This window comes from Heterodontus francisci, chromosome 2 (assembly GCF_036365525.1).
Source record: "Heterodontus francisci isolate sHetFra1 chromosome 2, sHetFra1.hap1, whole genome shotgun sequence".
Classification (NCBI taxonomy): Eukaryota; Metazoa; Chordata; class Chondrichthyes; order Heterodontiformes; family Heterodontidae; genus Heterodontus; species Heterodontus francisci.
The window spans coordinates 10475989-10488527 of record NC_090372.1 but is presented as its reverse complement, the minus strand read 5'-3'; the positions used below and the strand labels follow the sequence as shown (position 1 = coordinate 10488527).

The 12539-nt window shown below is 40.6% G+C and overlaps 1 protein-coding gene across 3 annotated transcripts in view; it reads left to right on the top strand.

Moving 5' to 3' along the window:
* The window catches only part of kif15 (kinesin family member 15), an 81045-nt gene that overhangs the window by 34037 nt on the left and 34469 nt on the right, over positions 1-12539 (top strand). For all 3 annotated transcript variants that reach the window (XM_068054417.1, XM_068054415.1, XM_068054418.1), the window contains 7 exons: positions 3024-3201; positions 3448-3589; positions 4684-4825; positions 5688-5885; positions 7769-7876; positions 10091-10196; positions 11219-11384. In XM_068054417.1, the coding sequence (XP_067910518.1) occupies positions 3024-3201; positions 3448-3589; positions 4684-4825; positions 5688-5885; positions 7769-7876; positions 10091-10196; positions 11219-11384 (1040 nt within the window). The remainder of the gene's footprint in view (positions 1-3023; positions 3202-3447; positions 3590-4683; positions 4826-5687; positions 5886-7768; positions 7877-10090; positions 10197-11218; positions 11385-12539) is intronic.

Here is a 12539-nt window from a genome sequence, read left to right as displayed (position 1 = left end):
GGCAAGATAAAGGAAAATCCCAAGGCATTTTATAAGTATATTAAGGGTAAGAGGATAACCAGGGAAAGAGTAGGGCCCATTCGGGACCAACTTGGCAATCATTGTGTGGAGCCGGAGGACATATGTGAGGTTTTAAATGATTACTTTTCATCTGTGTTCACTATGGAGAAGGATGATGTAGGTGTAGAGATCAGGGAGGGGGATTGTGATATACTTGAACATATTAGCATTGAAAGGGAGGAAATATTAACTGTTTTAGCGGGCTTAAAAGTGGATAAATCCTCAGGCCCAGATGAGATGTATCCCAGGCTGTTGTGTGAAGCAAGGGAGGAGATAGCAGGGGCTTTGACACAAATTTTCAAATCCTCTCTGGCCAGCGGAGAGGTACCAGAGGACTGGAAGACAGCGAATGTGGTACCATTATTCAAGAAAGGTAGTAGGGATAAACCAGGTAATTGCAGGCCGGTAAGTCTAACATCAGTGGTTGGGAAAATATTGGAAAAAATTCTTAGGGACAGGATTAATCTCCACTTGGAGAGGCAGGGAATAATCAGGGATAGTCAGCATGGCTTTGTCAGGGGGAGATTGTGTCGAACTAACTTGGTTGAATTTTTCAAGGAGGTGACTAGATGTGTTGATGAGGGTAAAGCAGTTGGTGTAGTATACATGGATTTCAGTAAGGCTTTTGATAAGGTCCCGCATGGGACATTGGTTAAGAAGGTAAGAGCCCAGGGGATCCAGGGCAATTTGGCAAATTGGATCCAAAATTGGCTTAGTGGCAGGAGGCAGAGGGTAATGGTCGAGGGCTGTATTTGCGATTGGAAGCCTGTGACCAATGGTGTACCACTGGGATCGGTGCTGGGACCTTTGCTGTTTGTAGTGTGCATTAATGATTTAGACGTGAATATAGGTGGTATGATCAGTAAGTTCGCAGATAATGCAAAAATTAGTGGTGTTGTAGATAGTGAGGAGGAAAGCCTTAGATTACAGGGAAATATAGATGGGCTAGTAAGATGGGCGGAGCAGTGGCAAATGGAATTTAATCCTGAGAAGTGTGAGGTGAAGCATTTTGGGAGGACTAACAAGGCAAGGGAATACACAATGGATGGTAGGACCCTAGGAAGTACAGAAGTTCAGAGGGACCTTGGTGTACTTGGCCATAGATCACTGAAGGCAGCAGCACAGGTAGATAAGATGGTGAGGAAGGCATATGGGATACTTGCCTTTATTAGCTGAGACATAGAATATAAGAGCAGGGAGGTTATGATGGAGTTGTATAAAATGCTAGTTAGGCCACAGCTGGAGTACTGTGTACAGTTCTGGTCACCACACTATAGGAAGGATGTTATTGCACTAGAAAGGGTGCAGAGGAGATTCACCAGGATGTTGCCTGGGCTGGAGCATTTCAGCTATGAAGAGAGATTGAAAAGGCTAGGGTTGTTTTCCTTGGAGCAGAGATGGCTGAGGGGTACAAGATTATGAGGGGCATTGATAGGTTGGATAGGAGGAAACTTTTTCCCTTAGTGGAGGGGTCAAGAACCAGGGGGCATAGGTTTAGGGTAAGGGGTGGGAGGTTTAGGGGAAATTTGAGGAAACATTTTTTCACCCAGAGGGTGGTTGGAATCTGGAACGTACTGCCTGAAGAGGTGGTGAAGGCAGGAGTCCTCATAACATTTAAGAAGTATTTAGATGACCACTTGAAACGCCATAGCATCCAGGGCTACGGGCCAAGTGCAGGAATATGGGATTAGAATAGTTGGGTGCTGTATGGCCGGTACAGACATGAGGGGCCGAAGGGCCTGTTTCTGTGCTGTATAACTCTATGACTCAATGACTAAAACACTGTTCTGCCACCTCTGGGTCTGTCCTGCTGGTGGAACAGGACATAACCAGGGATGGTGATGGTGGTGTCTGGGACATTATCTGCAAGGTATGATTCCGTGAGTATGACTGTGTCCAGCTGTTGCTTGACTTGTCTGTGGGACAGCTCTCTCAATTTTGGCACTGGCTCCAGATTTTAGTAAGGAGGACTTGGCAGGGTCGACAGGGCTGGGTTTGCCATTGTCATTTCCTGTGCCTAGGTTGATGCTGGGTGGTCCGTCTGGTTTTATTCCTTTCTTTAGACTTTGAGGCGGTTTGAGTAGTTTGCTAGGTCATTTCAGAGGGCCTTTGAGTCAACCACATTATACTCCATCTTACACCTTGTTACCCACTCACTCAACTTGTCTATCTCTTTGCATCCTTCTTGTCTCCTCTGCCACAGCTTGCATTCCCACCTAGTTTTGTAACGTCAGCAAACTTAGATAAAGTACACTGTCTTTTCGTCTAAGTCATTAATATAGATTGTAAGTAGCTGAGGCCCCTAACTGATCTTTGCAGCACTCCACCAGTTACAGTTGCCAGCTTGAAAATGCCCTTTTATCAACCAGTCCTCTATCCATGCTAATATATTGCCTGAAACTCCTTGAGCCCTTATCTTGTGTATTAACCTTTTGTGTGACACCTTATCAAATGCCTTTTGGAAATCCAAATATACTTTATCTATCCTACTAGTTACATCCTTTAAAAAAACTCAGCACTAAGAAGTTATAATTATCAGGAAAGATTGAACAAGCTGCAGTTCTTTTTCTCAAGAACGGCTGACGTGTGACCTAATCGAGCTCTTTATGTCAACCCTGTCATAATTTTAGAGAAAGCTTGCACTTGGGAGGTCATAACCATGCATAGTCACTAATAAATCCAATCAAGAATTTAGAGTGGTTAGAATGTGGAACTTGCTTATCATGTGGAGTAGTTGAAACAAATAGCATAGATGTCTTTAAGGGGAAGCTATGTAAACACACGAGGAAGAAAGGAATAGAAGAATATGTAGATGAGGTTAGATGAAATGAGTTGGGAGAAGGCTCATGTGGAGCATAAATGCTGACATAGACTAGTTGAGCTGAATGGTCAGTTTCTGTGCTGTATACTTTGTAATTCACATAAAGTTCCTTATAGGAATTTATCATGTCTTGTGCTACTAGATTGAACAAGACCCTCGGGTTGCCAGTTACGCAATGGAGAATCGCACACTGCGGGAAGAAAGCAAGTACCTAAACTCATTGGAGAGTGTGAAACGTGCTAAGGAAGTAAATTTACGCATGGCAGCAGAACTGGAAAAGGCATTTTTGGAAGCCTCTGCCTCAGAGAAAAATACTGGAGGTAAATATTCTTTTAATCCAACTTTAGTAATTTACCATGCAAGGTCAGTTTGCTCAATAAAGCTGCTGCCTGAGAAATGACTGTATGCACTAACAGTATATTTTAAGTAGAATTAATTCAGTCAGTATTCTCAATGGCCATACTTGTATTCTTTTTACTGTTCCTGATTTAACACTAATATCTGGTGCGCTGTTCCATTGAATTGTAATATGCAAGATAATGCATTGTCACTCCTTCATTTATAAGGTCAGGCCTTGTACCAGTCACCCGTCAAAGTTGAAAATATCTCTGCGGTATCACAAGAAAGACTTAAAGCTCGACTTCTACAAGCACAGAGTGACTTTTCATCTGTAAAGCAGGAATATGAGGAGTTTCAGGAGCTCACCAAGTAAGTCAATAAGTACACGTTGTTTGAAAACTTCTACCAACTAACAAAGAGCCATCTGTCATAACTGTAGATATTTTGTTAGTGGGTCTGTACATTTTCTTTTATGAGTTGGGAGCATTGTAAGGGCAGGTTTGCTTCAGCTCCCGTGAAACTAAACTGTTGACACTGAGAATATTGGTAAAATGCTGACCCTATAGTTGCTTCTTTATATATGTCTAGAGTACATTTGCCTGAAGTAGAAATCAAGTTGGTGGGGGGATTGAACACGATTTATTCAAATGACACCTCTAGGTTTTTAGATTTCAGCAGTATAAGAGTTGTGACTTCCTGTCTGTTGTATATTTTGAGATGAATGTTTCTTGCAGCCAACATTTAAAAAAATAAATATCATGCAACAATTCCAATACTTAAAATCAGAACAAGACCATGTGCCTTGTGGGTTATAATGCAAGCACTTTTTTAAAGTGCTTAATCTGTGACCAGCAATAATCTTTTTTTTTTGCTCCTACTCTTCCATGCTCATCCTGGTTTCTGAAAATGTAAGCAAATAACCAATATCCTGTAGTCCAGTTACTTGCATAGCTGTAGATCTTTTTTTTAAAAAAGTGCTTGGCACGAACCTTCCACCACCTTCGTGGAAAAGCTGCGTTTATGGAGTTGTGCTTCTAATTAAAGCCTATGCCGTGTCACTCAATATCTTAACTACAGCTGTCTGTTCGTGCACTATGTGAGCTTTGACAATCTGGTCAAGACAGCTAGAATTTACTAAAATTTTACATGTTATCTCTTCATTACAATTTGAAGGTGCAGCGATACAGAAATCTTTGTTGGCTCCTTAAGAGTTCTAGGAACCAATTTATCCTTACCATTTTTAATGCCCCCTACATAAATATCCCATGAAGCTTAATTTTCACCAGACTCTCTGTTTGCAAAACTTATGAAAACAGATTATCATAATTTGCATGGGAGGAAACTATGTTGTGATGAAATACTGAAGTTGAGGCTAATTTGTAAACTCCTTGTCAAAAACTCTTAATGCTGATTTTGTGTTGTGACTGATGTTTATATAAACTGAGCTTTGGTATGACAACTAGGAAGAAACAAATGGAGTTGGAATCAGAGGTCCACACCCTTCAAAAGGCCAACCAACATTTAGAAAATATTTTGGAGGCAACAAAAGCTCACACACGTCAGGAGGTCTCCCAGCTAAATAAGATGCACGCTGAGACAATCAAGGTACATATTTATTGAAAACTTCTTTACTGAATTAATGGTCGATTTTTAAATACGACAGATTCAAGTAAGGTTTGTTGAAAAATAACTGATTTCACTGGAGACTTAAATACTTGATTCCGTCATCCGTTTACACCATTTTAGCAAAAACGCTTTATTTTGGATGCCTGTGGAATTTAGTACCATTCTCCAAGAGGCAAGGAGATTGCAATGGAAGCAAATAGTGCCGGTCACTGCTGAATCCTGTTGAAAAAAACTATCCTTGCAACATGAGCTGATACTGTCATCTTTTAAGTGGCCAATGAATGCACCATGCCACCACCTGTCAATTAAATTTTGTTTGTGTAAACACCATTTAAGAACAATTTTTTTTTTTATTGTTAGGCCCTTGAAAGCATCTTTTTTTTGTGTTGAAGGAATTTAGAAGTAAAACGAGTTTTTGAGCATAATGATTCAGTGCAATAATTTTTTTTAAAAATATTTTTTTGTCTATGGGCGTTGCTAGACTTTATTGTTTGTCCTTGGTTACCCTTGCGAAGGTAGCGAACTGTCTTCTTGAACCACTGCAGTCTATGTGGTGAAGGTACTCCTGTAGTGTTAAGTGGGGAATTCTAGGATCTTGACTCAGTATGATGAAGGAATGGCGATATATATCCAAATCGGGATGGTGTATGACTTGGTGATCCTTAATTTATTGTTAGCAGCCTTGATCTTGCAAAACAAAGAGCACCCAGCTTTGGCCAATACAGTTATGCTTTTCTGAACCAGCTGTTTCTCTCTTCCGTACTGTCTCACTGTGCTTGCATCTGGATGAATACCATTCACTTTGCAAGATTAGACTAATACCTATTTTATGATGCATTAGAATATGACCACTCCAACAAAGTCTGTTTACAATCTACGCTCGCGAATGATTCTGCGAATGAGTTCTGAAGGAACGCCTGGTGTCTGTGTAGAGGTGGAGCCAGGGACTCAGGAAGGTGATATTATGAATGAGCCTTTGCCACCTGAAATGAATGAACAGGCTTATGAAGCAATTGCTGAAGAGCTTCAAATGGTGCAGGTTAGTGTTTAGGTAATTTTTTCCCCCCCTCTTCTCGATAGAGGCCAGTATTACTAAGTCCCACCTGATGCTAAATTTAGAATGCTAGCTCGAATGCAGGATGGGAAATGATACTAATCTGTACTGCTGCAATGAGCGATGCTTGCTGATAGAAGAAAGACAAATTTACTGTTATATATTGCCTTTCCTGTCTTCAGAATGTCCCAAAGTACTTCATAGCAAATGGTTATTATGCAGACAGATGCAGCAGCCAATTTGCACACTCTCTAGCTATCATGTTAACTGAGTTGTCTTTTTCTGACTTTGATGCCCAACGTTGCCAGTAAAAGAAGAAATAACCAATTTTTTTTTTGGGGGGTGGAGGGGGAAGTTGGATGAGTCAATTAATAATTCCAATGCCTTGTTTAAAAAAAAAACTACATACTTTTATATTGGAAAACTGTTTCCTCTATTAATAACTTCTGGTGCATAGCACAGTTCAGTCATTGCTTGTGTCCAAATAAGTTTATTTTTGTGATGGATCTTTCTGTTTAAAATGGTTGTGTAGAATAGGAAAAGTAGTGTCGTGGTAGTTGGATATGAAAGAGAGAACTTGCATTTATATCACGCTTTAAGACATTCTTGGTTTGTCCCAAGACGCTTCACTACCAATGAATTAACTTTTGGAGTGCAGTAATTTTGTTATGTAGGCAAACACTGCAGCCAATTTGTGTATGGTCAAGTCCCCCAAACAGCAAATGAGATGAATGACCAGTCAATCTGTCTTTGGTGGCATAGGCTGAGGGACAAATGTTGACCATGACACCAGGAGAATGCCCTGCTTTTCAAATCGTGCCATGACAGACAAGGACTTTGTTTAATGTCTTGTCTGAAAGCTGTCTCATCCAAAAATCCAGCAATCTGTTGGTACTGCACTTCAGTGTCATAAATTACATGTTCAAGCCATAGAGTGGAGCTTTAATCCAAAATTAACTTCCTTCGGGCAAGTGTGCTACCAACAGTGTGTTGAATGTACCCTCACTGAAATCAACTAACCTTGCACAACAATGTGCTGACAGTTCATATAAATACTTTAGGGGTGTTCCCAACACATACTTGGCACTTTTCTTGGGCCAGAAGATCAGACACCAGCAACCATGAAAATCTGTTTTTGTTAGGATCGCTCATACCCTGTCATCTCATAGGCAGAATAAATTCATATTCTGTGCACAGGTATCTCCTTTGACAGTTGATGAGCACAGGTTGTATAAACTGTTACCTCCCTGTCTTGCATAGGAGCAGAGAATGTTTCAGGGAGCTCTGTTACAAGTGTTGCAAATTCTAAAAGTTTTAGATAAGGTAATTAGGGTACTCAGGAATGCCCCACCAGTGCTTGTGGTAGAATTGGAATCAATAATACTCAAGGGGAGCAGATAAATATGTGAAAAATAACATTTTTTTAAAGAACTAAGAAATAGGACAAAGTGAACACGTGGCTGGTAAAGTATCAACAGCTGTAACATCTGCTCTTTGCAATGTGAAATTAAAGGTGAGTAACTGATGCACCCTTTAGATTCAAGTGATATATGACTTCGACATCCACAGCATTACTTGTGTGTTTAAAGGATAGTATTGGATAGAGAATTTTCAGTATACAGTGTTCTCTCTTCTCTTTACCTCCCACTGCCCACCTGTATTTGAGGTTCCAAGAAGAATTCAATATCCTCCTGTCACGCTTCTTTCAAGATGTGACAAGGGCCTGGTGAGCTGAATGGACTCGTGCTGTGTAGATAATCTTATTCTGTTTATGCAATATAATTTGAAAATTAGATATTTTTAAATGTTTTTATTATGCCTAGAAATGATACATCAGCAAACTGAAGCTGGCTTTGCTCTTGTTTTAGGAGCAATTGACTAATCTCCAGGCAAAGTTGGATGAAGCAGAGAGCAAAAATGTAAAACTTCAACAAAACATCGACAAACTGGAACATCATTCTGCTCAAATGAATGAGGTAGACAATGTTTAGACCCCTGCTTAAAATGTAAATCTTTCAGATCTTTTGTAGTTATGTATCCTGTGGTAGCTTCATTTAAAACGTAAGTTCCATGTATATGTTTATTAATGAAAAGCTATTATATAAAAGTATGAAGAATGCATTTTTGATACAGAGCAGAGAATTTTTTTGGCCTCTCTTAACCATGCCCTCCATGTAAAAACTCCCCTACCCCTATCCATTGCTGTCCTCATCCTTGCATTCTTGCATGGTCTCTCTATTCCCATAGTCTCAATCACCCATTAGGCCATCTTTGACTATTTCCTTGTATCCCGCACCACTTGCATTTCCCAATCCCCTTCTGATCCCACTTCCTTCAGATTCATCATCTCAGGAAAAACTTTCTCCAAGTTACAAGTACGCTTTTTTTAAAATGACCTAACATTTGGCCCTCCATTTTCCACAATACTACATCTGCAGCTGTCTGCCCAACTACTCCCTCTCCTCCACCTTTGATGCCCTTTTCCCCAGTAAACCCATTACTTGTGCTCATCCTTGCCTGTCTTCCACTATGGCCTTGACTCTGATTCCTCAAGTCCAAGGGGCACAAATTTAAGCATATTTGGCACAAAACTTGTTTGGCCATCCATTTACCAGATTTAATTCGATCATATCAAGCTCTCTTCAGCCTCACTGTCCTCTGCTAAAACTGCTCACTAGTCCAGGATTATCCTGGCAAGCAAAAATAACCCTTATTTTTCTCCACTACCAGCTACAATCCTTAAACACTCTCTCTCCTTTTCCCCCTCCTTTCCAACATGTGTGAGGAGCTCATTGTCATGAAGGTTAAGACCATCTGCCTCTGCTGTTCCTCCCCAATTCCCATCCAACTTCATTTCCTGGCCCCCATGCTAGCTGATAATATAATTAGTTTCTTCATCACGGGTACCTCTTCCCTTTCAAAACTGCTGTCATCACCCCCTCAAAAAAAAAAATGCCCTCTACTCTATTGTCTTGGCAAACTGCTGCGCTAACTGTAATCTATCTTCAAGTCCTTGAATGTTGCCACATCCCAGATCCATGCCTGTTGTTCCCAGAACTCCATATTAGAATCTCTTTGGTCAGGTTTGTTGCCGCAGCACTGAAGTAGCCCCAAAGTCAGTCACAAATGACACCCTCCTTGACTGTGACTGTGGTATCCTGATCCTTTGATATGGTAAACCATATCATCATCCTCCAACACCGCTCCTCCATTGCCCAATTCATTGAGACTGTGCTTGCTTGGTTCCATTCTTACCTATCCTGTAGTAGTCAGAATATCTCTAGAAATGATTTCTTCTGCTCTCACGCTGTCATCTCTTGATTCCCAAGGATCTGTCTTTGACCCCCTTTTTTCTTACCTGCAGAGGTGATATCTGAAGATATGGGGTCAATTTTCACATGTATGGTGACGGATGCAGCAGGTCTGAAATGGAAACAGACAATGTTGTTGTAATGCAGTGGGTCTGCATGAACTTTCATACATTAGGACCTTTTGTTTTTAAAAAAGCATGTGTTGGGTTATGAGGTGGATGTGATGTTTGGGAAGTGTGGCAAGTTCACTTAGTATACACATACCCTTTGTCAGAACGTTGAGAGTTGGGGGGGGGGGCGGGAGTAGAAACTATGATGGGACTTGACGCCCATGAGGTTGACTTACTTTTATTTTGTTTGGGTTCTCAGATGAGCATTAAACCTGGTTGGAACAGTACAAGAGGTCAGAGACTGTGCAGCTTGAGTGGGGAGTTAAAATAATGGCCCACAGGCAAGTCGGGCTTTTGCTCGCAAAATGTATGGAGGTGTCGGGCAAGCTGTTACCTAACCTTCATTTGGTCTGTTTGTGGAGGACAGTGCAATATACTGAATTGGAGAAAATGCACATACATTGTTGACTCATGGAAGAAATGTTTGGAGCCCCCCCCCCCCTTTGATTAGCACGTAAATGTCCAATAGTATTTAAACTGCAACTTGTTGCAATGGTTCAGATTCTCAAGACTTGTCAGGAAACCCTGGTAGCTCAGCATCTCTCTTTGGTTTTGGAGTGGGAGGAGTCCTTTCTCTTGTGTACATTTTTTCTTTAAAACACACAGATACTTGCTGATATGAGTAAGTATATAATTGCAGTTTTAATTTTATTGAAGAAAAACTTTGTAATTCACATCAGTAAAACTTTATTTGTCCAAATGCTCTTAGCTCATCGTATCTGAACGACATGATAGGAACAAAGACCAACAGGAGCTCATTAAGAAGAATAAATTTCTTGAGAAAGAACTGCAGGATTGTCAGAATAAAAATGATAGTAGGTGAAATATATACTTAATTTGTTGCAACAGTGTAAAGCTGTGTGTGTTAATATTTGTCTTAAAGGTTCTAAACTCCAGGTTAGGTGTTAGCTTTAATTTATACTCTAGTGTTCCATAATTGAGCAAAATTTTAAAATGCCTGTAGTGATCATGTACCTCATTATTTCTATAGATGCCCGAGTCCATTGCCATCTTGGCTTGATCCCAGTTGCAGCCAAAGCATTAATGCAGCCTGGTGCTGGCCAGACAGCGGCCAAACACCAATTGACATAGACTGTACAGCACAGAAGCAGGCTATTCAGCCCATCTGTTCTATGCTGGTATTTATGCTTCACGGAAGCCTCCTCCAAACCTACTTCAACTAACCCTATCAGCATATCCTTTGCTATTCCTTTCTTCCTCATGATCTAGCTTCCCCTTAAATGCATCTATGCAACTATGCCTGTTCAGTTCTGACGTGCAGTTGCAAACTGGAATTTCTAATATTTGAACCATTATATGAATGTCGTGTAACTGGGGTATAATCTGATTTCTACTCAAAAATGTCTGTCTGAGCATTCTATTATTTTGAAGATCTAAAAACATGAGTAAGGTCTGACCATTGCATTTTAAAGCGGCAATGCAACTTGCACTTCAATGTTCTGGTTATTTATCCCACCATTCTGTGGGTAAATTCAGTGATGCTACCCTGCTATTGGGAGTTGCACTTGGGAAAGTTGGTTCGTAGATAGGGCTATAACACTATAGTGCTGATTCTTTGACCAGTACTTCCTTTGAGTCTTGTTCCCTGTTGGGATTACTGAATTTACCTGATTTTTTTTTTCTTGCTAGCCTGATCTATTGAATGGTGAATCATGCAACACAAGTGTTGAAACTATACCATTTTAAGAAGTTGTTGAATCAATATTGATCCTATTTCTTAGTCACCTCTTTTTACAGTAATTTTGTTTTGGTTTCAAAATATAAGCTGATTCACAACTTTAGAACCGATGACGCCAGCTGCTTTCCGTTTTAACAGTATTACAGAGTGAAGTAAGTGACTTGCGTGTTGTGCTGCATTCAGCTGATAAGGAGCTTACAGCTGTAAAGGAGGAATATAGTTCCTACAGAATTAAACAAGATGCAGAGCACAGTCAACTTTCTGCGCAGTTCATCAACATCCAGTTACAGCTGGATAAAATCAGGTACAGTTTATGACATGCGTACTAATGTGGGTCAGTTTTTATACGCTATCTTTTTGTGGTCAGCAGCATAGCAATGGTGCTCACAGCTGACCTTGAGTAAAGTTGCTCACAAAGATCTAGCAATCTCTGGCGTGAACTTCACCTTTCTCAACATTAGTTTGAATCTGCCGCCAAGTCAAGAGATCAGTGGTGTCATCAAGCAGGGAAGCAGCCAATCACAGCAGACCAGGAAGTAAAATGCTCTGGTTATCCATCACCTTTTATTAAATTTCACAGGGAGCAAAATAAATGTTTGGGACATGCACATTAGAGTTGGAAATATCAAATTTTCTTAAAACAGTTTTATTATTTAAAAAAAAACACAAATTTCTACAATGGAAAGATTAACTTTACATAAATATAGAATTGGTTATCCAGGCCAGGGAGATTTTTCAGCAGTAGTTATGACTTAGTGTGACATTTAAAACCCTGTTACACCTCATTAACCATGCATGCATTCCCATCTTTCCCAGAACTCCATGATTAAATCCCTCGAATCAGGTTTCTGCCCCTCCACAGTAGCAAAACAGCTCTTGGCTCTTAACAAAGTCATAACAGACATCCATTGTGACTGGCAACGGTAAACCTTCCCCATCTTGACATGTCTGCAGCCTTTGAAATGGTTGACCATGCCATCCTCTTCCAATGCTCCTCCACAGTCATTGTGAACTTAGTTCAATTCTTGCCTATCTAATCCTAGCCAGAGCTCATCTACAATGGCTTCTCTTCCTGCTCTTGCACAGTTAACTCTGTCCCTCAAGGATCTATCCTTTGCCCATTCTTTAGCATCTACATGCTGTCCCTTGGCAACATCAACCAAAAACATAGCATGCATATGGAAATTGACGACACCCAACTCTACCTCACCACCGCCTCTCTCAACCCTGTCGTTATCTCTAAATTGTCAGACTACTGGTCCAACATCCAGTACTGGATGAGCAGAAATTTCCTCCAATTAAACATTGGGAAAACCAAAGTCATTGTCTTCGGTCCCTCACCACAGACTTTGCTCCCCAGCCACCAACTCCAACCCTCTTCCTGGCAACAGGCTGAGGCTGAACCGGACTGTTTGTAACCTTGGTGTCATATTAGACCCTGAGGTGAGTTTCCAACCAC